The 27655-nt window shown below is 48.5% G+C and overlaps 1 protein-coding gene across 1 annotated transcript; it reads right to left on the bottom strand.

Moving 5' to 3' along the window:
• On the bottom strand, positions 1–27335 carry LOC116939638 (pleckstrin-like). Its single transcript, XM_032948297.2, has 9 exons — positions 27148–27335; positions 22677–22832; positions 20220–20398; positions 19103–19194; positions 15729–15907; positions 11763–11870; positions 11001–11084; positions 7588–7669; positions 1–5303 (listed from the first exon to the last, which is right to left on the bottom strand). The coding sequence occupies exons 1-9, from the start codon at positions 27181–27183 to the stop codon at positions 5179–5181; spliced, it is 1041 nt and encodes a 346-aa protein (XP_032804188.2). The 5' UTR covers positions 27184–27335; the 3' UTR covers positions 1–5178.
• Positions 27336–27655: the final 320 nt, after the last annotated feature.

The following is a 27655-nucleotide window of genomic DNA, read 5'->3' as shown; positions in this document are numbered from 1 at the left end:
AACAGCAAGCAATTTTTAATAGAATGCTTAACACAAAATAATCACCGTACACGACGTTACGTCACGTCGTCACAGGCGTTAACAGAGCAAATGGGTGCACCGACATTTTACATTTAGCATACTTTAAGAGACGCGCACACAGCCACAGAGCGCGAGCCGAGAATTCAATGAAAGTTTCCGCGAATACCTCTACGAAGGCGAAAATAAACCATCACGTCAATACCATTATTTGCGTGGCCTTATCCGATAATAATGTGGACAACGGACTTATACGGACTTATCCGTTGTCAGGCGGTAGTGGAACAACTCCTGTAATCCAGCACTGTAGAGGCGAGGGTTTGTGCGACCACGCAAATTTCGTGAAACTCTCTCGTATGTCCGTGCGGCATGTTGCACGTCTGTCGCACCGTACGTAGCCAACCGTGCTAATCGGAGGTGCGGGAGCCAAGGTTGTGATGGCACCTCCTCCACACCCCCTTGCCGTGGGTGTCTAGGAGATGCCATACCCTCGGCTCGCCAGTCAGATGTAGTACAGCAAGTTGACTAATCACCATCTGTTTCCATCTGTACGGGGATATAGGGTTGCCTCCGCTCACGCGTTCGTTTCCCCGGCTGCTCTGGTTTCCTGCCAGTTGTATGAATTGGCTGAAAACATCTTAAATTAAATAAAATGCAGGCCTCTCTCCTGAAAAAGGGTGCTTCGACTCAATATGGCTATGCTGAATAAATAAGTACAGTACATTGTTTTATTATTTTCTTCAGCCATTCCTAAACTGGGTGCGCCTGATTGTGTGTTCATTAAAGATAGACACGTATGTCAGGCGTTTAAGCAAAGATCATTTGGCCTCAGTGTGGGAAGGTAAACACGGGCATGCTTCCAAGAGACTCGCGGCGAGTCAATGATTGGCCTTGGCCACATGTGCGAAACGACCATGACTGGTTGCGTGCATTTGCGGTTATTGTTGTTATTCAAACCGCCAAAGACAAGGGCACGTTGGTATCTGGGAAAGACTCGGGGCACAATTGAAAATAAATTAAAAAAAATCTCCACTCGGTGAAGTTACTTCGCAGCGAACAATGTAATTACCGCTCGGATGAGTAGTCTGTTAAATAGATTCATGAAAATTAAATGTATACGTTGGCATTTTTTTTTCGTGGTCGATTATTCTCGCCAATTTTCTAAATGAAATGGCTGTTTGTCTCCTACACGTGGCAACAGAGCTGAGACTTCCCCCCCCCCCCCAACTATTTTTGTCGTGTTGTCAGATAATTATTCAAAACATCACTTCACCGACAATCAATCGGTCGATGGAATATGGCAAAGAAACGAAGAAGCCCAGCTCGACTTTCACGACGTACAACGTGGCAACATGCCGCCAGACTGTGGATTATCTCTCTCTCTCTCGAACGACGACGTTTTTCGCGGTTATGGTTGCGGCTTCTCACGATGGGGAGACGGAGCTTCCTGCCACGATCACAAAAGCCTGACTCGGCCGTCTCTGTGAAACTGCAAGAGCTGTGTGGGCGGCATATGGCGCAGCGAGGATGGATTTTAATTTGGCACTGTACTGGCGCAATGGGATGCTGGCTGGGGAGGGGAATGCCATGGCATACGTGGGTGTACAATGTTTGCTATTGTGCTTTCTAAGTTGCCAGAATTAAACTGCTGGTGGGTAGAGTTTTTTTTTGTTCCAGTCTGCCGTTGTGTAAGGGCGTAGCACAATGAATGCCTTTCACGAACGTGATGTAATCTTCCTCCGATGTTTTCTCGTAATTTCAGTCATGGGGCCCAATTTGTTTTCCTGCTCATTTTCACGAGGCAGACCGACTGGTAAAAAAAAATTGCAAAGCAAATCTACCACTTTTTTTGTTACAAGAACATTTTGTTTAATTTAAAAAAATGTAGGCGAATTGTGGTAATCGGCACAATGCCACCAGATGAAGACTACATTCAGAAACGTGATAGAGCGGCTCACTTTGCCGGAGAATCTCAGTGGAAGAGATATTGCACGGGATTTTATACCCCCCAAACAAATCCTTCAAGTGGTCGTTTTATTCTTTCGAGGGTAGTAGGGGCGCTCTTTCAGACGCAGACGCCAATTCCTGTGTATGTCTCGGCGCAGGCGTATTCCATTTATTTTTTTATTTTAAATCGCTGTAATTTTACCCTATTGAGTTCGAAACCAAAGTCAATGGGATGGATGTGTTGTGTAATCTACGGGGGCTGGGCTACAATTTAGAACCCGTTTTTTTTTAAGTCACGGGCGGCGGAGACCCGGAATCGAACCCAGGTTGACAGCAGTGTTGGCTCAAGTGTTCTCTGAGCCACTTGGCAAACTTCGTCAGTTGTTCGCTATCGTCTAAAACATCGCAACTCGAATCCAGCACAGCTGTTAGGCAGACGGATAAAAAAAACGAAGTTACATTAACATAAGTGGAGGAGCGGTGGCACCGCGGTTAGCACACTATTAACATTGCGATTTGAAGTCAAATCTGGTCATGGATAAAATCGGTAGCGACTGATATCTGCACTATCCTGAACCCCCCCCCCCCCCAGTGTGGAGAAGTAAGGCTAAACAACCCTCATGACATGGCGTGTGCAGCTCCTTTATTAGTGACAGTGGTTGAACATTATATATTTTTTACTATTTCCGTATTCTCTGGATTATTTAGACACCCTCTTGTCACTGCATTGTTAAGAAAAAGTTAGGGGTGCGTCTTATAATCCGGTAGCCGTGTGCATGAGACCAGGCCTGCATGACCTTATTGACGTCGGGCACACATTTATGGGTGCACATTATAAACCGGAGAATACGGTTATAGTATTACTACTACTACAACAGTAGTATTGTTGAGCACGTGTTTGGCACGGTAGTCGCTGTACCGCTGGATGAATGGTGAACGTTTGTGGCTTTGCCAGTATGGAACTGGCCGAGTTCATTACACAAACGGGCAGCGGATGGTGCACTACAGCATGCCGCAGACTCCGTGCCTCATGGATGGCCAAATTAAACACTCCGTGAGGCATAATGGCCCCTTATGAGAATCCATATCAGCAGAAAATTCAGCATCCCTCATCCTGAACCTTTCCACTCCGATGGGTTTGTGCCGTCTTGCGTTCACTTCGACACACGCGTACACAGACAACAAAAAACGACGATTGCCACGTACCACTTGAGTGGCAGTGATATCACCAAGCTTGCGAGCTGCTGACAGCACTTGCCCCGAAAGTATGTTAAGGCTATATGGGGGTTCTTTGTTTTCGTCTTCGCCGCTCGATGAGCCGACTTCAATTCCTACGCGCGACCAACACCGGTTGCGAGTAATCTGAACCGGTCCTGGGCCTCCCAGAGGTCCAGAACAAAGGTGGCCAGGCGTGGTGCTGGCCACCCACCATCTCGTGTGCCGTGCCGGCCTTTCTAGGTGTGTCCACCGAGAAAAGATCCAAACAGGCTCGTGCTCATTGAACGGCGCTAATGGGCAGTTGGAGGCAGTCGCCCTTCAATAATAAGAGGGCAGAAGAGCGATGCTCGCAACAACGAGCGGAGCAACGGGAGGCTAAAACACAGCAAGTTGGCAGTCATTTCATTCAACCCACAGCATTGCAGTCAACCCACAGCACCTGGGTTTGTCCCCTGACCTATGGCCTGAAAGTGCACCTAGCCTGGCACAAGCCCTGTGGTGACGTCACCGACACTTCGTGGCGAATGGCGGCCGTCGCTGTTTTCCCCATATACTGAGTGCATGCGCATCACAAATATGCAAATGTGAATGTCGTGCCAGGACCCGCTAGGATTGAATGCAGGGGTCACGGCAAGGGGGTCAAGGGAGTGCGTTGAGAAAAAAAATAATTAAAGAAAGCCGCCGGCAAGAAAGGCAAAGGAAAAGGGGATAGGAGGGGGAAAAAAACCCCAAAAGATACAATTTGGCGGGGGAAAGAAGGCGAGAGGGTTTATAAAGAGGCAAGGGGCTAAGGCTCGGGGCTCCGGGAAGATTTGGCTGAAGTCAACCACGAGTGTCGCTGCAAGCGTCCGTGCTGTGCCTGCCCTACGAGTGTCGGTGTTGATGTGAGCCGTGAAGTTCCATTGCCAGGACGACTCCCATGGATTCCCCTTCACATGCATGCACACCCAACATTTCACAGAGGCGCGAAGTGACTTGTAGTTCGGATACATGAGCTTTTTTTTTGCATATAACAAAGCATATCAACACGGGTGGAACCCCCATTTTACAAGTTGGTGGGGAGGGAGGGAGTGAGTCAATGCTTTCATAGCGGGGAAGGGGAGGAGCACCCCCCCCCCTCTGGAACTTTATGGCCAGGGAATTGGGCTAAGGTGATGTGCGTTTCTCAGCGATGTGAATGAAGTACGGAAAGATGGAAAAAAAAACCTTCCTATTGAACTTGATTGGAGCTTCCTATTGAAATTTCACCTTTTTATTTACACCCCCCCCGTCTGGTACTGCTCGTACACGTCATTGCAATGCCATGTTGGTGGCCTGTTTAAATTAAAAAAAACTACAAAAATGTTTTAATGGAATCCGCTTGTGACTCGGCCATTTCATAACAAGCGGACTCGTGAAGGCAAATGTGGTGTGGGGTCTCGGGGGTCAATTGGCTCTGCTTGACGCGTTTTGGTTGCTACATTCCGAATGATTCTCCTACCGCTCACCCACGCACCAATCGGCAACAGGGACAAGGGGGGGAGGGGCGTTCATTTATCCTCGGCTCTCCCGATGAATGTCACCAAAATCCACACGGTAACTCTGTACGGCTGAGCTTGCGGTGTTCACCGGCTGATTGTGAGAACCGCAGGTTTCACATGAAAGACAAATATCCCCCGTATAGCCTTAATAGATTGTTGGGGCAAGTGTCGTTAGCGAGCACCTATGAAGGCCGGAATGGCACGCGAGGGGTGTGGGTGGTCGGCACCACGCCTGTCCGCCTTTGTCTCCCCAGTGTTGAGGTTTGTACACACCGCACCAGCTACTAATTGGAGGCTGAGTCGACCTAGGTGAGGCCCAGGACCGGTTCAGATGATCGTCACCGTTGTTGGCCGCAAGCAGGGACCGGAGGGAGGGGGGCGGGAATTGAACTCGGGCCGCCCGGTTCGGGGCGCAAGGCGGCGCTAGAGCGCCGCCACCCCGCCGGCTCCCCATGGAGCGCTGCGAGCCACGTGCTCAGCACAGGCGCTTGATGGCCTCGATCCACTGCTGCCGCTCGGCGGATGTGCTGGCCTGCAGGTAGTAGTGCACGTCCTCTGGCGTGATGATGTGGATGAGGTTGCCCTGCACCTTGTCCCCGCCTGCGAGCGGAGAGGAACGTGAGCGCGTTCGGGGCGGGCAAGGGTTCGTCTCCGCGTTTCGCTTCTGCGCTGCGCAGCCGCCGCGGGGCGATGGCCGTGCCGAGCCGGTGCCGGGGGCTGGCTCGGCACGGCTTCGGGTTGCACAGTGGAAAAAGAGGCCTCAAGAGAAAAAGGTGTAATCGTGACCAGATCTGCATCACCTTACTTACACCGGGCACACGTTTAGGGTGAATCTAACAATCCGGAGCGCCTTGTAATCTGGAGAATACGCTTTTAGTATTATTAATAATGCTATTATTATTAATACTAAAACCGGTGGTAAGATGTTAACTACATCACTTGGTATGCAGGAGGTCGTGGGTTCGATCTGGACCCTGACACCTGTATATTTTTATTTTTCATGTTCTCCGGCTTCTCCGATGTTTCTCTCCACATTTAGAATCAACATGCATTTAAGAGCATGTGGCTGCTATATATTTCCATATATAATAAGCTACTTCGTTGAGCTATCATTTGTGATGTCTGAAAAGAGCCATCTAGCTCAGTGGGCCTTACCTTGGTAAAATAAAACAAATAGTTTAGTAACAGTTTTGATTTATCAAAGCTTCCTATAGAAATAAGGGATGTTGTCGTGGTTTAATGGTTATCACACTGGGCGCGCAATCCAGAGGTCGCTGGTTTGATCTGATCTCCAGGTGTGGCAGCTGAAACAACGTTGCAGGTTTTGTTTGAATTAATTCCACCCCCGCCTGTCCATCCAGCGGTAGAAACGGGCAGACGGAGGTCTGGCCCAGTTGTATGTATATATGTTGAACTTCTTCCACACCGTACGTAGCCAACCATGTTCATCGGAGGTGGGGGAACCGTGAGAGACAAGTTGATGCTGTCTCTTACGGTTCTGCGATGTTACAATCCGCATAGGACCTGTGTGTATACATTTATACGCCTTTAAATGTTCGTAGGAATCATGCTTATAATTGTTTTTATCGTGCTTTTAATATTCTTTCACTGAATCGGGTCTTCCGCTCGTTTGTTTAATCGTTCATGTGTTTTAATGCAACTTCTTTGTCGAATTACGATAGCAATGTTTTCTCTCAAACACACCCAGGGAAAGGAGTGCATGCCAAATGATAATTGCGGTAAATCCCACTTCAGGTTAATTTCGGTAGATACGGTAATTACATTTTTGTGTTTACATTTGTTTAAGCGCTCACAATAACGTGGCGGTAGCCGTGCTTGTAGCATCACGCGATTTCTTGTCGACTGGGGATGTTAACAGAAATTGTATTGTTCTATGTTCTACAGCTGACTCGTACATATGGGAAGTCGAGAACACGTTCTTCCTCTGAGAACAAACGAAACGTCCTTCGTACGTGGAGAAATGTGTGTAGCTGTATTCAACGCTGTGACGTTCCTCTTCGAATACAAGCAAAGAGAAAGAATCTGTACATTAAAACAAGCAATGTTGGTTCTGTATCTGAGAGTTGTTGCTTTTAATTTCAGAATTCAGTTGTAGGTTTACTCTAGCAAGTTCCGTCTGCTTTGCTGTACTGTACAGTAGTACTTCACGTGACTGTGGTCTGCACTGTTTCTGTTTTGTGGTTGGCCCGGCAGCTGTTTTATTTCTAGATGAATCCTGTTATTTTTACACTCGTGTGCATTTTAGTTTCACTTTTAACGCGCCAAACAATCTCCCTGCAAAGAAAACTGTCGAGTGCCACATTTTGTGGTAAGCAGACTGCTGCTGCTGCAAAAAAAAGTGTAATTTCGTGAAAAATCCAGACCAAATTTAAACTTTACATCGTGCGTCAAATTTGGAAAACGTTCATTTTATTTCTGGAAGACCATGTGATCGAATGCCAAAGCTGGCCGGTTCCCTGTTTTTCGCTGACCTGGCTGGCGGGCCACCGGCCCCGTACAAGCCAGAGGCGGTGGTCGGCCACGCGCCATGCGCGTGTGTTGGCTCTCCGTGGGGAGCGGTGGTGCAGCGGTTAGCGCTACGCTGCACTACTACGAACCCGGATTTTCCCGAGTTGGATTCCCGCTCACGGCCAACACCAGTGACGATTATCTGAACCGGTGCTGGGCCTCCCCTAGGTCGACTCAGCCTCAAGTTAATACCTTGTGCGGTGTGTAAACATTGCCACTGGGGAGACAAAGGCGGCCGGGCACGGTGCTGGCCACCCACCCCCTCGTGAGCTGTGTCGGCCTTCATAGGGTGCCCGCTAACAGCACTTGCCCCAACAGTCTGTTAAGGCTACACGGGGGATCTTTGTCTCCGTACCGGGCGGGAGGCCGTCCTCTCCCATGGCCGAGATGATGCTGTTTTTGAGCGCGAAGCCTCCAAGGGGATAACGTGAATCCTCCTGTCGCCGCAGACAACAACACTGGGTCAGCCCTGCATCTGTGCAAAAGTTCACAGATTGTGAAACAATGGTTTTGTTGTGTTTTGCCCAGGAGTGACTCGCAAATTTCCTGCACGGAGAGCCTAATGAGACGTGCGTTCAGGCACGGGCGTGCATAGCGGTGTCCTACTCACAAATACACGACTCACACCGTGTTCCTCACTTTACTGCACTATTATTTTTGACCGTTCCGAGTCCATGCCTGTTGGATTTTCAGTTTCATTCAGCTCGGCCAACAGCTGAACGTATGTATATTCTTGGTTCTTTCGGTAAAGTCACGTAGAAGGGAAACAATAAAATAATACAAATATAAAGCAATTATTTTATTGTTTCCCTTCTACGTGACTTTACCGAAAGAACCAAGAATATGAATCCCTCCAGTCACGAAAGCTTTAAATCAACAGCTGAACGCGTGTCTTTGGTTTCGCGAGGGAGAAAACTTATTCGCTGTACTCTCTCTTCACAGGCGCCCTGCTGAACGGGCAGGTGGGTGCCTCAAGCACATGACGATGTCAGCATCACCCACTACTAACTCAATGCCCTGGATTGCTGGAGTGTGGTGCAATCCCACCTGGAATAATTTTGATATACTTCACTTTTCCCCCTTTATTCTCTCATCGTGTACCCAACTTAATTCACGCGTAGCCATTGGCTTCACGATATGAGACAAAGTGTCAATTTGGAACTCTGGCAAGCAAGCAGTGTATGGACGCTGTGTGTCGGAAAATGGCACAGGGATGAACACTTAAATGTAATTTTTGTTGTGATCATATACACGCACACACTCGGGGCATGCTGCACTTTTTCACACGCCCTGCCAAACGGAAATGTTCGACGCATGGCAGTCAAACTGATATGTTCAGAGCTGGAATTTAGCCAACATAAGTTAAAACTACATTTCTTACATACAGTCGCCGATGACTCGCTACACTTGAGAACCCCGTTTAACGACAGCTGACTGAAATCCGGATACCGACCCAGGATCTCAGTGCTCGTCCAGCTCAGTGACCCCGATCACCTGGCCATCACTACATTAACTGAATTAAAATGTTTGCCGAAACGCACGGCATTGTCGATACGATTCTTGGAAAAAAGATTGCGGCTCTAAAGTTAGGACACTCTACGTCACCGCCGCAGTGGTGTTCACTGGATAGAGGCCAGCACCCCTTTGCGTGCCCGGTCAAAGTTTGCCATTTGATCCCCCACATGCCTGTTCCTTGATAAAGAACGCCTGGCTCGCAGGCCACTAAGCCGTTGACATTAATGATGCCACGACGCTCTCGGCCCGGAACGACGTTTCAAACCCCCCCCCCCCCCCCCCCGAATAACAACTGACGGCTTAAGTCCGAACTGAAGGGAGATGCCTCCCGTGTAAACAATACCCATGGAGCACAAATGTGGAGACCTTTCCGTAACAATGTTGTTGACTTTCGATTGAAAGCTTTTCGTGACTGCAGAGATTCATATTCTTGGTTCTTTCGATAAAGTCACCGCGTAGAAGGGAAACAATAAAATAATAAAAAAATATATTTTTTATTTTACGTGACTTTACCGAAAGAACCAAGAATATATAATGTTGTTGACGTTCCGAGAGAGAGAGAGAGAGCCGTGAGTAAAAATACGGAGGGTGATTCAATTCAACCGCGGCGTCGGCCGCGTTCTCAGCTGTCGGTTTGTTCCCACCACACCTCCCCCCGGTGATGAAGGACCGTCCCCATCCCTTCTCTTTGGCGAGCGTGTCCAAACCTGCAACTATTGCCACGGTGTTTGCTCAACGCGTATTTGCGGTGAGGCAGTAGCCGGGTTCCCCAACCGCCCCAATTCAACGTCGCTCTGCCCGGCAGGTCACGTCCTCTCAAATATAATTGCGTTTTTAAGAAAAAAAAAGGCGATGTCTGTTGTTTGTTGTTGTTGTTTTTTTTTTCCCCCTATCTTTGAGCTGCTTTTGGTTTCCTGAGTTGTACGTTTCATGGGCGAAGAAACGCCACATTTTACTCGTTGGTTTATGCGACGAAATGGCCCATCGTTTGAAAATATAATTAGGGAAAATGTATAGACTGTATTCAGTTGCATGTATTGTCATCGTTTATGCAAATGCAATGCTTTAATTGCTGATTCAGACAGGCATTGAGTCAGTGCCAAAAACTGGCCAAGCTCTGCAGTCCTATATATATTACGATACAATTTATTATTATTATATATTTGTTTAAATTAAGTTTTGACAAAAATCTACCGAGCAACTTCTATTGTGCACCGTGTATGGCATGTTTTGTGCGTTGGTTTTAGGTTGCACAAAATAAACTCGAACACATCAGCGAACGTTGGTCCAACGTTGGCCCAACATTGGTGCAATGGTCCAACGTTGCATGTTTATTGGGAACTCGCTTTTTTGCCCGTCCAAGGGTGCATTTTGCAGTAAATCTGAAATATTCAATAGAACATTGTTCAGCTCATGATTATTAATGAGGGGGGGGGGGTTGTCCCATGTGGAGTGACGTCACCCGCTAATGGTTATTGGGGAGGGGTGCAGCATGTGGAGTGACGTCACCCCCTCATGGTTATTGTGGAGGGGTGCGGCATGTGGAGTGACGTCACCCGCTTATGATTATTAATGAGGGGAGGGGTGCGGCATGTGGAGTGCGCGACCTTCTTGTGCATTAGTGGAAATTTCCACGCGGGCATGAATATTAATGAAGGAGGGGGGGACCTCTTTTGCAGTGACGTCACGCATTGTGCTGTGTAGATTTAATTTTTTACCGTCACTTTCTGTAAAGAAGCGTCATATTTTTCGTAATAAATTGTTTTATTCAGCTCGACCTTCCTCTGCGTTAGTGTAAAAATCCACCCACTCGATGAATATTAATGAGGGAGGGTGGGCCTCATGTGGAGTGACGTCACGCGTGGGGGGGAGCCTCATGTGCAGTGACGTCACCCACTCGATGAATATTAATGAGGGAGGGTGGGCCTCATGTGGAGTGACGTCACGCGTGGGGGGGCCTCATGTGGAGTGACGTCACGCGTGGGGGGGGCCTCATGTGGAGTGACGTCACGCGTGGGGGGGCCTCATGTGGAGTGACGTCACGCGTGGGGGGTGGGCCTCAAGTGGAGTGACGTCACGCGCGGGACGGACAGACATTTCTCTGTGACTTTTCAGAAAGAACCAAAGAGTGTGGGTTCCTGCAGTCACGAAAGCCTCAAATCAAGAGTGATTATAGTAGGTAATGTTCCTTTTTCCCAGACATGTTGGGAAGGCATCGGCTGCTATTGTAATGTTGCGTCTCTACCTTCTCACCTTTGTTGGGTCGTAATAGTGCAGATATGCAGGCTCCTCCCTGAGCACGAACTTTCTTATCTTCCAGTTCAACCTCTTGTGGCCCTAAGCAAAAAAAATAATGAAATGACATATTTCAAAATGCTGATTTTTTTTCACCTCCATTGTCAACTTTGTTCTTTTATGTTCTACGATAAGCATCTGCTATCGCTTTGGACTGCTTTAGCACGATGATTAATGCCTTTCTGGCGTCCGTCCCGGCGCATTCTGGATCGTAGCCACAATCGCGACTGTGCCATGCAGCCTCCAGGAGGCTCAAATCGCTGTCATAAATCCGCGATGCGCGCAGAGCAAGCAGTGGCGGTAAAAGCAAATCATGTCAACGCAATTGCAAATATATCATGGTTTGCGAGCGTCGCGTATTTAAACCGCGTTGCTCGCACCGTTAATTACCCCGCAGCACGGCCAGTGCTTATGAATGCAGGAAGAAAACACAAATTGTCCTAATGCAGACAAATTGCCGGCAGTATCAGTGCACGGCGGGGGTGGGGGAGGGGGGTCGCATTAACAGCACCACCGCAGGCAGGCAACCGCGGGTTCTGCTCATTAATCCGATGTACTTCACGTAGCCTGTGCGATCGGGCGCCTGGGTTCATTTGTCAGGTCTTGGGAGATGTTCCGCGAAATCTCCGTCGGTGATGGGCTGGTAATTGGGTTGGAGATGCCGGTGATCACGAGCGCTGGCTCTTGCCTGTTGGGAGCCGTGCGAGGCCGCGCGGTCACCTGCTTGAGCAGGCAGCCCTGCTTGATGATGCGGCCCCTGAACTCTTCGCGCAGGATGGAGCACTCGTCGTCGCTGTCCGTGTCCTGTGCGCCGTGCCTGCTGTCGATCTGCACACGGGGGGAGCTCGGGCGTCAGCGCGCGACCTCTCGGCGGGGCGTCGTTGCATTGGCGGCTCTCCCCCACGTCTACTTCGTCTGGCGTTGGGCTACACGGAACCGAAGAAGGTCCCGGCACGCGTGGAGCGAAACATCGGATACCGTGGCGAACAACGTGCGGTACAGCCAGAAAATAAGCCGGAGAGCTGTACGGCACAACCGCAAAAAAATAAATATATATACACACGTGTCACCCGGTGGGGCTGTGTGGTGTGTAGCGGAGGGCAGTGTAGCAACATATATCGTCATAAATTTCGATTTAAAGCTTTCGTGACTGCAAGGATTCATCTTCTTTGGTTCTTTCGGTAAAGTCACGTAGAATGAGAATAAAATAATACATTCATAAAATAACACAATAAAATTCTCACGACGTTTCGGCCACAACACAAGCGGCCTTCATCAGGTGAAGGAACGAGACTTTAGCATTGAAATGCTAAATTCTCCTGTTTGATTTGTACTTGGTGCCTCTGTGGATGTGTATGCTTTGACTTTAACATAGCCATTTCTGTGACCAGTCACCAGCTAATCACTCAGCTATTTCAATGCTAAATTCTATGCTAATTCCTTTGTCAAGGCGCTCTGTTTCTTCTCACACAGCTTAAAGGTCACGGTCTGAGCTTGGCTGTGTTTGCTCCAGCGCTGTCCTCCAGACAATCTCGTCCCTTCACCTGATGAAGGCCGCTTGTGTTGTGGCCGAAACGTCGTGAGAATTGTATTGTGTTATTTTATTTTATCAATTTATTATTTTATTCTCATTCTACGTGACTTTACCGAAAGAACCAAAGAAGATATATCGTCATGCTGTACTTATACGCTTCACACCTGCCCACATCGAACAGCACGGTGAAGTATGGTGAAATAACCACAATGACTGGCATGATGTGGAAAGGTCTTCATCCAGCAGTGGATTGAAAAAGGGCTGAAAATCATTATATAAACTGTTAAAATAGTTTGTGACTGTGTATTGCAGATACATTCCTGCATTCATGTTTTCTTCAATACTTATTTTACCATAAAGTAAAAGCATGCATCTCTGAAAAATGAAAGTACAATAATTGAGTAATGACCCTCAGTGCTCATCGCTCGTCAGATGTCACTGAGAGGACAATTCACCATTGGCAGTCAGGCCAATTACTTTATTTTGATGAAGTTTCTCATTTTCTTCCATCCAAAGGTAAACCAGGGTTAAACTGCTCACGAGATGCCACATTCCCAAGGTCATCTGGAGCGAATTCTACCCACGCACCTTGGTACAATATGTATCTGCATAATATGTAACTTATGTAATACACAGCGATGCGTCTGTAACGTCATTGAGTTCTGATGGTTTGCAGAGCGTAAGAAGCTGCCAAGTCAGACCGTAACGGAAGCCTCCATCCTGTTTACAAATCTCTCCATGGCCTTGCCCCACTTTATCTTGCGTCTCTCATCTCCCATGTCCCCTTCCGTCCACGTCTTTCCCAATCTTCTCTCTGCCTCTCTCTCTACCCTACTTCTCCCTGTGCCCAATCCCGTTCTTGGTCCTTCTCCCTCCTTGCACCCCTCCTCCATGGGAATCAACTTCCCCTGTACATTAAGCAGCAATGCTACCAATAGACTCATCGCTGCCCATTGACTCAACACTGCCCCTTGACTCAACACTGCCCATAGACTCAACACTGCCCCTTGACTCAACACTGCCCATAGACTCAACACTGCACCATAGACTCAACACTGCCGATAGACTCAACACTGCCCATAGCCTCAACACTGCACCATAGACTCAACACTGCCCATAGACTCAACACTGCACCATCGACTCAACACTGCCCATAGACTTAACACTACACCATCGACTCAACACTGCCCATAGACTCAACACTGCACCATAGACTCAATACTGTTCCATAAACAACACTGTATCATAGACAACACTGTACCATAGACTCAACACTGTACCATAGACTCAACACTGCACCATAGACTCAACACTGCCCATAGACTCAACACTGCACCATAGACTCAACACTTCCCATAAACTCAACACTGCCCATAGCCTCAACACTGCACCATCGACTCAACACTGCCCATAGACTCAACACTGCACCATAGACTCAGCACTGCACCATAGACTCAACACTGCACCATAGACTCAACACTGCACCATCGACTCAACACTGCACCATCGACTCAACACTGCACCATCGACTCAACACTGCCCATAGACTCAACACTGCACCATAGACTCAACCCTGCCCATAGACTCAACACTGCCCATAGCCTCAACACTGCACGATAGACTCAACACTGCTCATAGACTCAACACTACACCATAGACTCAACACTGCACCATAGATTCAATACTACACCATAGACTCAACACTGCACCATAGACTCAACACAGCCCATAGCCTCAACACTGCACGATAGACTCAACACTGCCCATAGACTCAACACTGCACCATAGACTCAGCACTGCACCATAGACTCAACACTGCACCATAGACTCAACACTGCACCATCGACTCAACACTGCACCATCGACTCAACACTGCACCATCGACTCAACACTGCCCATAGACTCAACACTGCACCATAGACTCAACCCTGCCCATAGACTCAACACTGCCCATAGCCTCAACACTGCACGATAGACTCAACACTGCTCATAGACTCAACACTACACCATAGACTCAACACTGCACCATAGATTCAATACTACACCATAGACTCAACACTGCACCATAGACTCAACACAGCCCATAGCCTCAACACTGCACGATAGACTCAACACTGCTCATAGACTCAACACTGCCTATAGACTCAACACTGTACCTTAGACTCAACACTACACCATAGACTCAACACTGCACCATAGATTCAACACTGCACCATAGATGCAACACTACACCATAGACTCCACACTGCACCATAGACTCAACACTGCCTATAGACTCAACACTGTACCATAGACTCAACGCTACACCATAGACTCAATACTGCGCATAGACTCAACATTGCCACTGTACATTAAGCAGTCTCCCTCATTAACCTCCTTTCATTCTTCGCTTAAAGCCTCACCACCTCTTCTCTATCATCGCCCATTCCCTTCCTCTTCCCTCCCCTCGCCCCTCCACTCCTTCCCGTCCCTCCCCTACCCCTTTCGTGATCTCCCTAAGTAGCCCTCTATCTGCGGGTCACTCATTCCTCAATCCTGGCGCCCTCTGGTCATCTAAACCATTCCCTTCTCTCACCGTTTGCTGTAAAACTCTGTCACAGTCCCTTGACTGAAGTCGCTCTATAAATATAAAACAGCAAAGTAAAAAGATATCATCGTCTCCACGAATACAAAAAAACCGCCCGTGACGCGGGTGCCCCCTGCCACCCCCCCAATTGACACGGCTTGGATGTGCCGGTGGGTGGTGGAACAGGAATGGCGTGGGGTGAGCGATCTCCTGGACATACATCTCGCTTCCCTAATCGTCAGAAGTATTTCACGATCTATACACTTTTGCGATTTGTCCTTACATACTTGATTTTTGGTGTGACTGATTTTTCCTAAATGTCGCACTCCCAGCGGTGTTTTGCATTGCTGCTGTAACTTTCCGACCCACCACCCCCCGCCACGCTTAGGACATCTGTGGGGAAAAAAAGAGCTTTGTAGCTCATCGGATTCCCGCCAGTACGTATAGAATAAAAAAACTCAAAAGAAACTCAAAAGAAAAAAAGACCTCACGAATCCGACGCTTCCCCCCCCCCCCGTCTCGGCCGATTCTCGACCGCCCGGCGGCGCGAGCTCATCGGGTGAAACGTCAAAAAGAACAAACTCACGAAACAGTAGAGTGCCTCCGTGTCGTCGAGGAACTGTGAGTTCGAGTGTGCGGCGGATTTGGCACGATCGCCCGTCGGGCGGACGTAGCCGTCGTCCAGCAGCGCGAGGCACGCGAGGAGGCCCTCGGCGCGGGTGCGCACGACCTCCGAAGACACCAGCCAGTTGACCACGCACGCGCCTGCACGCGGGCGCGCAAAGTTACGGACGGTCGATCGCTCGCGCGCAGGGACGCCGGCTGGGAGATGTTAACTCCCTCGCCTGGCACGCGGGAGGTCGTGCGCTCGATCCCGACCCCCGACGCCTGCTGCTGTATATTTGGAGTTTGCGTGTCTCTCATCATCATCATCGTCATCACGGTGGCTAGGAGATGTTAACTCCCTCGCCTGGCACGCGGGAGGTCGTGCGCTCGACCCCCGACGCCTGCTGCTGGATATTTGGAGTTTGCGGTGTTTCTCTACTCCCGTGGTCGCGTGGAATTCAATCCCGGCTCCTCCGGGTTTTTTTTTTCCCTTCCACATTTCGAATCAACGTTACGCGTTTAGAGTATTTGGCTGCTGCGATGAATGTCCACGCGATAAGCCCACGCCCTCGTTGAGCTATCATTTGTGGCCGGGTCGCTTGGAGCTCGGTGGGCCTTCCCTGGTAAAATAAAAACAACTTTTAGCAAATAGTTCAGTGTGTGCCGCTAGCGAGCCACCTGCAAAGGGCTGCGAGGCGTGATGGAGGCCAGGGTGTGGAGTGCCACGTCCGGCCACCTTTGTCTCCCCAGCTTCGATGTTTTTACACAAAGCACCAGGTACTCATTGGAGGCCGAGTCGATCTAGGGGAGGCCCAGGACCGGTTCAGTTAATCGTCACTGGCGTTGGTGGCCGTGAGCGGGAATCGAACTCGGGTCGCCGGGTTCATAGCGCAGCGTAGCGCTAACCGCTACTCCACCGCTCCACAAAAACTAAATGCACGCACAAATGCGCACACAAACCTTTTTCATGCCTGTGAGGTTAAAAATTACACGAATCACCTCATTAATATTCTTGGTTCTTTCGGTAAAGTCACCTCATTAATGTTGAATTGACAGAGCAGGCATGTGGTCTGTTTTCTGTATATTAGTGTTTGGCAGGGCCCAGAGCACGTTGAGCTAGAATCGATCTCAGTGTGGAAAAATGTGGTGCTCCATTACTTTTTCGCGACAAGGTCATTTCAGTCCTTGTGCTCACTGCAGCTCACGCGTTTTAAGAAACATTGCCGCCTATTCGTCGTTGATTCATATTGAAGAACACTGCACTGGCAGTCATCAGGAATCTCATCGGTGTGTGTGGTGTGTGTGTGTGTGTACGCCCTGTCGTTGGGAGGGCGGAAAAGCAACCCTCGTAACAACGAACGTGGCACCGAATGGCCCAAACCACGGCAAGTTTTCTCAGCGGGTAGCACAAGGCAGTGCACCTGCCAGTCATCTCAACGGACCCCATAACACCTGGGTGTGTCTCGTGACCTCCTGCCAGCGAGCCCTCTGCACTTCGCCTGCCCTCATCCGGGCGCACGGTTTACGCGCAAGCGCTACGGTGACACCATCGGCGCTTCGGTCCGAATGGCGAAGTCGTCTGCTGTGTTTTCGCAGCGCAGTAAGAAGTAGGCAGTCATTTAGTCGCCGGCGCCACCACGAAGCTCCTGTGCGCAGCGGAGGAAGGGCATTCGCACGTCCCTTCAAATGCCACCCTTCTCAAAGCGCACACTGATCGCAGGACCGCTGCGCGTGAACCAGGTGTTCCCTCGGCACCGAGGGACTAGTGCCGTTAACTCTGGCGCACGTCAAGAGAGTGAAGGGTACACGTGTGTGCTCGCAGGCAAAAGCAAGATGCAAAATGTAAAAAAAAAACCCAACCTGGAGATAACGTACGTGCGAATATTGCAATGCGCTTCTTTAAATCCGTGCAGTATTTGCCGTATTCGCATAAGAACAATAAGTTAGGGTTCCAGAGTTCGGGGATTTTTTTATTCAAACTGTGCCTTTTTGAACATTGCAGCCGGGCGTGACGGGTGGGGAGTTAAAATGAGCAGGCAAGCTCCAATATCGCCGCTTTCTAAAAAACAAGCACGTGCCACCGAACACGAGCTTTGGGGGGGGGGGGGGGGAGAATGTGATCTGATATAGACGCATAAACAGATCGTGAGATCGTGACTCTTAGATGAAAAGAGGCTTATTGGTGTGTGGACAAAGCCACTTGATATGCGCAGCGGAACTGTGGGCTACGTGATGAGCAAGGAGCGGCCTGGGCAGTTAAGGCTCTCCCAACCTCACACCTCAACAAACAATCCTGAAAAAAGGTTACAGTTAACTCTTTAAAATTGGCACACGTAAAAAAAATAAACAAAATTCGAAGTCAATATGTTAAACAAAAAAAGAGATCTGAAATGTACAGTGCGTGAACATTTCCACTTATTCGTTAATATAAACAGTCCCACATTAATATTAAATGAAGAAATGTGTTAATGCAGCAAATTAGTTCAGTAAATCAAGAGAGGGCGGAGTGGTAGCACAGTGGCCGATGCATTTAGCTGCGAACCAAGTCACCTGGGCTTAACTTCTGGCCACAGCCAACATCAGCGGATGAATAGGGCTGCCACACCCCCCTGAGGCACAAATACTGGGACGTCTCATGGCAAGAAAAAATCTCTCACGACACCAGAAGAGGCGAAGACCACATGCAAATTAATTTCCTTGAGCGCTGTACAACAGTATTACTAAGCAGCTGGCAAAAAATGCACTTTTAATCCCGGGGAATACTTCAGATTTCCCAGGACAGCTGCCTGACAAAAAAATAGTGGACGATCCTGGGAAAACTATGACAGGTGGAAACCCAAAGTGGTGAGCGATGTCTGTATTTGTCCCCAGGTGGCTTTTTAATGAATCCTCACGGGTGATGAGAGGCCTTTATCTAGCGGTCGATTGACAAAGGGCTGCAGAATCAGGATTAGAATGTTTATTTAGACTGGGGGGGGGGGGAGGAGTCCGATTAGCTACGAAGCTCTTTCGTTTCGTTACAGGTGTCCAGTAAGGGGCACGGGATCAGAAAGTTGCAACAAACAATACAAACAGAACGATAGGAGTGCAGAGTATAGAGAAGGTCTACTCTTTGGTTATTTCGGTAAAGTCACGGAGATAGAAGATTAATGAATCACGACGTTTCGATCGCAACACAAGCAACCGTCATCACACGGTGTGATTTCCCGCGGGCCCCGCATCCCCTGCTGACCAGCATGGTAATGTATGGTCATAAAGCCCCATGGGACGCATGGTCGTAGCGAGACTCTCGTTCAGCAGTGGATTGTCAAAAGGGACTCACTCTGTCGATGTCCACGCTCACGGAGGATGTACCTGTGAAGCAGTCCTTGTAGAGCTTGTTGCTGCTGTTAAAGCTCTCCGACTTGATTCCACTCTCGGGGTCTTTCATTTTCGCCAAAATCTCTCTACGCAAGCAAGGGAATGTACAATTTGTCAAAAGGAGAATTCAGTGTTCTTGTTGAACGGCAATGCGTGAACTTGCTGTTGACAAAGTAGGGCGTTAAAGTGACCCGCGAGCACGCGGTGGCATCATAACGCCTCTGGTGCAGAATCTGAACATGATTTACATCCACTTGGGGTGGAGCGGCGGCACCGTGGTTTGCGCGTGGCCGCACTCAACCGGGTGACCCAAGTTCGATTCAAGCGCAAGGGCTACTACCATCGATGGAAAAGTGATGTCAGAACTGGACCCGTGGCTGATGCATGAGCGGGTGGATTTTTACACTCGCATATGCGCTTTAAGTTTCATGCTTTTTTTATTATTGAAAATGAATGCAATAAATAATTATACGCAGCAACAAAGTGGATTGGGAGTCGGTATTTATTTATTTATTTCGTCGGCACTTGAAATATAAAGGTAAGTCTAAATTATGATTCTACATTATGGTAAAATAGAAATTTTTCGGTGATTTTTCAGATATTGTATCGAATTCCAATTTATTTCAACCCCAGCGACCGAAAGCAGAAGAGAACAAAGTATCAGAGCAGTGAATTTGAACAAATTGAAGGTCAGTTATATACAGTGCTATAGTGACATGAAGTGGGGTGTTTTATGACATAGTTTCGTGCAAGAATCACTGCCATTAAATTTATACAATATACAATTATACTCTGCTAAAAAAAAAAAATTGTAAATATTACAGCTTCCGTCCTAGGACGGCCAAACAAGCTAGTTATTTAATATTCATCCCTGGACCTGCTTTGACACTGCCCCCCCCCGCGCCGCCCCCCCCCCCCCGAGTACGAATTCAGATGTCTCGCGAAAACCCAGCGTAGTTACGGTTTGTATACAGCTCGGCTCGACAGCAAAAAGCCACTGGGAAAAAAAAAACGCCTCTCTCCACGAGGGCCATCTGTGCTGGCTCGGCTCGCACGCGCCAGTGGAAAAGGGGTGCCAGGGCAGCCGTTGTCCGCCGGAGAGGAACGCTACCGGAGGTTGAGGGAGTGCTCCAGGCGGATGGACTGGCGCAGCGAGGAGCGCGTGAAGGGTCGCCCTTCCTGGAGGCAACGGGCAGCGGAGCGCAGGTCCAGCACCCAGGCGTCCCGCTCCTCGAGCGACGAGGCCTGCATCACCAGCTCCTGTTTCTTGTTGACCACCTTGAAGACCGTCTTGGAGTACGCACAACACGGTTAGGAAGCACACCTCCCCCCCCCTCCTCCCGCCCGAACTCCCCACCCCAGATTAGACCTGCCTCAAAAAAACGATCACGCACGCTGAGCCGACTAAACCATAGCACTCGCGCCGAGTGGAGAAAATCAGAGAAATCCCAGCGGCATGCGACTGTGGAAATTCTGGCCAGACCGTAGTGAACCGCATTTGGAATCTGTTCACTACGGCATTGACGACGTCCACTGAGGTTCTCCCGAGGCTGTGTTAGCTATCAGAGCTGGACATGGAGTTATGGGTTATTATGCAGAACCATACGCATGGAGAAGAATCCACATGCTACGGAGTTTATTCAGCATTATTTACTGTAGATGACGATAGATACAATCTCTTTGAAGCCGGATGACAGCTCAACCTTCTCAACTCTTCTTCCATGGTTATGACTCGGGAACCCTGGCACAGAGTGTGGTGTTGCAAAGCGAATAGAGGGAGTGGGGTTGGATGGGAATGGAGGGAGCTTGGGCCATGGACCTGCCCATGTGCACTGCTCTCAAAAGAGAACGAGAGAGAGCACAGACTAAGAGTTTAGTCCATGCTTGGGGGTCTTTGGTCACGACTAGGGAAGGACGGTTAAGATGTTTTTTTTCCCACTTGCAATTCCTCAGTGGTGTTTTTCGATGACATCTTTGCTGGATGCAGGTTAATAGCAAGCACAGGAGACTGTTGTTCCCTTTTTCAACGGAATTGTGGGTAACACAAAGCAAAAGGCCAATGACAATGTTGTACGAAACCTTAAATCAAATGATGACAACATGACGCAAGAATGAGCAATATTTAACAATAACTCTTCATTTAACTGAACATTTCGGTGAGATGATCTACAGCGGTCTCCGTAAGACCGTGGGAAGTGGTCCGTGGTGCTTACATTCACTGCATGGTAGTCCTTGAAATATGTTTCAAGGACCAACAGTGCACGGTTGGGAACGATTGATTGTCCACAGCGCTCACCTCTTTTGAGTAAGTTTTGCATACGCAACGAGTGCAATTGCTTATTCCCAAAGAAACTAATTGCAGTAGAAACATCACGATTCATTTTCACGGAACGGTAGTTGCCATCTGCGCCTGTTAATCGGAGCAATGGGAATGAGCAGCGGCAATGTCCTCCTTCATAACTGCCTGCACAAATTCCGCTCAAAAAACCCGCGGTAAACGCATTAGAATGGGAAATTTGGTTCAGTCGAAACGTTTGATTTAATCGTATTCATTGTGTTCAATGCGTGCTCCACTGATACTGGATCTCAGTGACAATAAGTATCATTATTGCCGGTATTCAATCATATCCTGTAATGCTTTGAATGCTAATGTTTAATTTCCACAGTATTATTTATCAGCCAATTATATTGTTTTAGATGAATGCTATCCCATGAATAATTCATGAAAATATCTGAATGTGCTGTTTTGTTATTGGGTTAAGAATATCATAATAATTTATGGTTCGAATATAATGCAGTACAATTACACAGCTATTTCTTGTAATTGTTTGTCAATATATTAGTGTACATAATGTATGAAATCTCATTATACGCGCTAATATAATCAGTTTTCAATGCTTTACTGTACTGCAAATTATCGTGGAATAAAATGCAACTTCAATTTATTGGAAATTACAGTTTGCTGAAATATGGTTAATTTTGCAATGTTAATAAGAACATTGATGACTACAGCTAACAGCAAATTAAGATAGAACGCAACGGCATTCTTGAGTGCGGTACTTGCGAACGTGGTTCTCGCGAGTAATGGGCCCACGAAGAAAGACCTCCCCCAAAACATGTCAGCTGATTGAGGTAACCCAGGGGGTGGCTTAGGGGGTCAGAGCAATGACCTGGCACTCCCCAGGCCCTGGGTTCGAATCTGGGTTTCAGCCACCTGTGACCAAACCAGAGTCTCAAGTGTAATGAGTTGATGCTCTCGGCTGAGCAACAAAGGGCTGCACACAAAAAAAGTATTACATTTGTTTCGTCACTAAATTTGCCAAACGTCCAGCTCTGAGAATGTCACAAAATGTTTGGCGTGACTGGCATGCGACGTAGCAGGGCGTGCGGGCGAGAGCGCAGCGTCTTCCAGTGCGTGCATAATAGAGGACACCTCAAAGGTTAGAAATAGTTCTGTGACATATTCTTCCGCGGGCCGTTCTCCAACGCGGAGTGACGAGCACCGTTCAACGCCCCCTCCCTCCCGCCCCCACATTGCCGCTGCAGACAGTAGGAACGGACGACTCACAGGGCGCTTGCTGTAGTCCAGGCATGGGCTGACCACCTGGCAGTCCTTCAGAGGGATGGAGCCCTTGGAGGAAACCTCGCCCTTGCAGGTGTAGTAGGTCAAGCTCTCTCCATCCAACATGAACCAGCGCGCCTTCCAGTTGTGCACAACGTGGCCCTGCGGATTCGCACAGCAATGACCGAGCAGCCCCGGAATGCACGCGCGCCCCCATCTCGTCGCATCTCGGTGGCTAGGCGGGGCTCGTGCCTGGATAGCGCTGCACGGGTTGAGCACCATGTGCGGATAGATACAGGTGTGGTCGTTATGGGACAGGAGAGGGCATTACGGCAAACTCCACTCTTCATCTGCACCCCGCGGCACCTTCACCAACCGCGAACCGACCAGCGTGGTTGAAGCACGGTCGAATATCGCTGACGTCCTTGCATGTAGATCGACACAGCGGGCTGTGAAATGCGTGCGTGCGGACCGAGTGCCGAGCGGTGTTTCGAGTGGCCAGCACTTTTTTTAAATTATTATTTGCGTCTTAGCCTCGCTAATGCACAGCCCGCGGACATTCATCCAAGGCTTGCTTAGTCTGTGGATTTCCTTGCGTGATTCTGCGAGTGCCGTCGATTAAAGCGGCCGCGTTTAAGTCGGGCACTCTCTTTGGACGTTCAATGTCGGCGTGAGGGATGTGCAATTTCCCCTTCCCTTGTTATTTATCGGGTTAGTCTGTCTGGAGGCTGAGGTTTGGGCCACTGACGACGTTCGGTCCTCCTCAATGCGTCGTAGTCTCGAACGAGGCCACCCTCCTTTTTCTGAGTCTGCGTCTTCATTCAGATCGAGTGAAACGTCGTCCCAGTCGCACGCTTTGGCCTCTGGTGAGCAACGATTGTCATGGCTTGATGGTGATGATGATGGTGATGATGATCGTGACGGTGGTGTTGGGCAGCAGTCGTAGTTGTCGTCATGTTGTCATCACTTGCTGAAGTAGTAACTATATTGGCACGTTCTGTTTACGTGACAAACGACACATTTATATTTAAGCGATCTAACCACATCCCCCAAAAAAACTTTTATTATGGTTATCAAATCGTTGAGTTGGTCACAATTAGATGCTGTATATATTTGCATTGTATTGTGTACGCTCACCAACAGACAAGAACAATAGCCCCTCCCCCTGTCTACCATTAAGTGGCGATGAAATCACCACATTACTTGTACCAGGCTAAGTGCACTTTGAGACCATGTGCAGTGTTGGAGTCTCGCTGGCAGGAGGTCCAGGCGCGACTTGTTAAATGACAAAGACCCCTCCCCCCCCCATAGTCTCAACAGATTGTTGGGGCAATTGCTGTTAGCGGCACACGAGGGGTGTGAGTGGACAGCACCACGTCCGGCCGCCTTTATTTCCCTCGTTGCGATGTTTTCCCACTGCACCAGGTCCTCATTTGAGGCTGAGTCGACCTAGGGGAGGGCCCAGAACAGGTTCAGATAAATCGTCACTGGTGTTGGTGGCCGCGAGTGGGAATCGAACTCGGGTCGCTGGGTTCGTAGCGCAGCGCGCTGACCGTTGCACCACCGATTTGTTAAATGAAATGACTTATCCACAGACACAATCACAGCGCTCGCTGTGATGCAAAAGGAAAGACAAAAGATCCCCCGTGTAGCCGTCTAACACAGACTGCTGGAGCAAGTAATATTCGAAGGCTGGCACGGCGCATGACGGTGTGACCAGAACCGCGCCCGGCCACCTTTGTTTCCACCCAGTGCTGATGTTTACACATCGCACCATGCAGGTATTGTACTCATTTTCGGATGAGTCGAACCACTAATGTGCTCCCACAGATGTGCGCGCACACGCACGCACGCGCACGCACGACCCACGCCAAATTGTAAAAGTCTTGACTCTCAAGTAACCTCTTGTAGCGTTGCCGCGTTTATTTTCATCAACGGACATGAAACTGCAAACTCTGTTTGGATATGGACCATTGCCAGATTCCTCTCCAGAAAAGGTTAGCCCGCACAGCAATCACAGCTGCAGCAGCAGCCGCCGCCGTGTGTGATATCACTTCTGGAGATCCGGGGGCTTTGCCCCTGCCGTTAATTTAAAATGAGATTCTCCAGCAAAAAAAAAATGATTGCTGCAGTTGTTTCCCACCCGCCCTTCAGGAGCTCCGGCCGATGATGATATTTGCGATATATCGCCTGTGCCCATGGAGGGAGGAAATCAATTTCCTTTCTTGTGAGACCTCAATGGAAGCAATAAAAGCCATCACAAACACTGATTAATTATCAATCGTGCGAGTGTGTCGCCCGCGATTCACGGTGCATGCTAACACACGAGGCCTAACCGCGAAAGATGATTTTGTTTCCGATAGGTGGTGCACATTTTGGAACAGACTGACTGGTTCGACAAGTTTCCCTCGCTTTGTGCGGGTTCTGTTTGTGCGATTTCCTATGAATGCGGCTCACCCAGACCTGGCAATAAAAATAATATCGTAATTTTTTTTAATTCGGTAAAAAAAAAACTCTTCAATATTTCAAGAACCACAATGCAATGCGAATACGAGACGGCGACTCCTGAATAAATTAACGTCACGAAGCGGTCCTTAAAGAGTCGCATGCGAATTCGGAGCAACAGGTCGCCAACCTCTGGGCTAACCTATTTATACCCAAAATTCGTTATACAGCATGCGGGTTGAATTTCACTCCATTGCAGCTATGCAGTCGGACGTGGAACAACATTGGGTGTGTATTGTGTGTACTGTTTGCGCTACTCGGCAGGCAGCTGTCTCCTCGAGCACTTTCGCTTTGTGCGCCCCTTTTTTTAACGGATCTATTACTACTACTACCGCGTAAGGCGAGTTTCTGGTAGGCAGGGCTCCTGGCAAGTTGAATACGGTGAACGGTAAATGTGTTTTATTTTATTGTACGCCTCCCTGCACATTTGCAATTTGCACGAATGATGCACCTGTTTCAAAATGCATTCGATTGTTATTACACATTTTTCATCAACAGATTTAGATGTAACAAATTATTTGGTGATGCTTGCTGTTGCACAAATAACAAACTCAACACACTTGTCAATAACACCGTGGCTTTGAAAGTAAAAACAATCGATAATGGGCGACGTTTCGGGCGAAGGTTCTTCAAAGCACCAGATTATTGCCGATCGTAATTTGGTGCTATGAAGCAGGGCCATCGCCTGGAACGTCTCCTGTTATATACATTTAAATATAGATGTAAAAGAGTTGCATGTATACGTATATATTTACACACATCATTACAAAACGCTCGTATCAACATGACGATCATATGAAGAATAGCACGCCTGAGACGACAATCATTGTGGAGATGGAGTGCGATTTGATCAGCTCCTGTGAAAGAGCGATATTGGTTGTGGCACTGCTGTCGCATGGGGCTGGCAGCTCCACGTCGATTAATTCTGAATCCAGCAGTGGATAGGCGAGTGCCAATGATAATCCATGACCACCATGTAAACGTATGAAGCCAAACATAACACCGAAATACGAGTGCCCATTCAATTTACACTCTGCAATGGTTGACTTTGGGCAACTCGGCCTCGTCTGCTTGACACGGGAATGTTTTCATTGTTCCCCCGTGGCTCTATGATAAGCACCGTGAACATGTGTATCACACCATCCATTGGATTTAATTGTGATGTTTCCAATAATGTCTCGCTATTCTCCAGACTTACGCCGATGTCAGGCGCTTAATTTAGTGTTTATTTATCCGGTTCGTGTTGTGTTCACTTTCGTACCTTATATCGTGTCTTGTGCTTTGTCTCTGTAGTGTCTCGTACGATTTTAGATGTAAATGCGGCTTGCGATGTTCGCAATTAGCATGAATGTCGCTCTAGAAAATAATCAATTTGATCCATCAAATGGCCTCCTGACAGAAGAAGCATTAACCACTCAGCTAAGCATCAGTGACACAGACAGTACGCTAATCATAAAATATTAACAACGGGTAAAATCATTATAATTTTCAGCTCTTTGTCAGTCAAGTGCCGGATGAAGGCCTCACCACATTTGACCGATCGTGGATGATTCTTTGGTGATACTTCACCACTCGCTACTTGGAGCGGACTTGGGAAGGATATTTACCACGGGCGTTAGCCGTGGCCGCATACGCAAAACTCTGTTACGTGCTCCCAAATATAACTACACGTTTCTGCTTATTGGATTTTCAGACAGTGTCAAGCAAACCCCTCGACCGGTTCCGACGGTTTGAGTCTCATCAGCAGAGTCAGGCTTCTTGAACGAATGCAACTGGATTATGGAATGCTCTTGGAAAAGAGGCACTCCATATAAACCGTTGTGCTCTCCCGTTCAACGGCAAAACGAGCTTCATAATCGCAGTGCGCGAACGAACGAAGCTCTGCGTCACATGACAAAGGCAATGTTCATCCATCACAAGTAAAACACGACGTCAACAAGCCAACACCACGCATATACAAGCACTCTCTTACCCTTTTCACCAAATATCCTTGCTTAATGATCTCCATGTGGGCTCTTCGATTTGTCCACGGTTTTATTTTTCTTACCCACCCCGCTTTAAGCAATAATCTTGCGCGTCTCGCCGGTGCCTTTGTCGCATGAGGCAGCTCGACCACAACATAATCGAGCTCTAACGGATCACACACCCCCCCCCCACCCCCCTCCAAAAGAAGGAAGTTTCTAAAGTGGCCGTGCCTACCGCGTCGCTTCCTGCCTGCATTGGCTCCTAAGCCATTGTGTGTGTTTTTTTTAAATATTATGTTGGAGTTTTTTTTTCTTTCTATCTTGTTCCATTTCTGTGAAATCATTGCAAAATGTACCGTCAATTTCGGCCACGCGACTGCGCCTCTCCAGCTGCCGCGATTCACGACATCAAAGGGCAGAGACCAACGACAGCGGGAGGGGAGAGAGAACGTGAACTGAAGTGAAATCTGCAGAAGATCGCTTCAACCTCATACACGAGAGAAAAAAATCATTCAT

The sequence above is a fragment of the Petromyzon marinus genome, chromosome 6 (assembly GCF_048934315.1).
Source record: "Petromyzon marinus isolate PM22_M1 ecotype Great Lakes invasive population chromosome 6, UKy_Petmar_22M1.pri1.0, whole genome shotgun sequence".
NCBI classification, from domain to species: domain Eukaryota; kingdom Metazoa; phylum Chordata; class Hyperoartia; order Petromyzontiformes; family Petromyzontidae; genus Petromyzon; species Petromyzon marinus.
The sequence above is the reverse complement of the archived record's forward strand: the minus strand, read 5'-3'. Positions and strand labels throughout refer to the sequence as shown.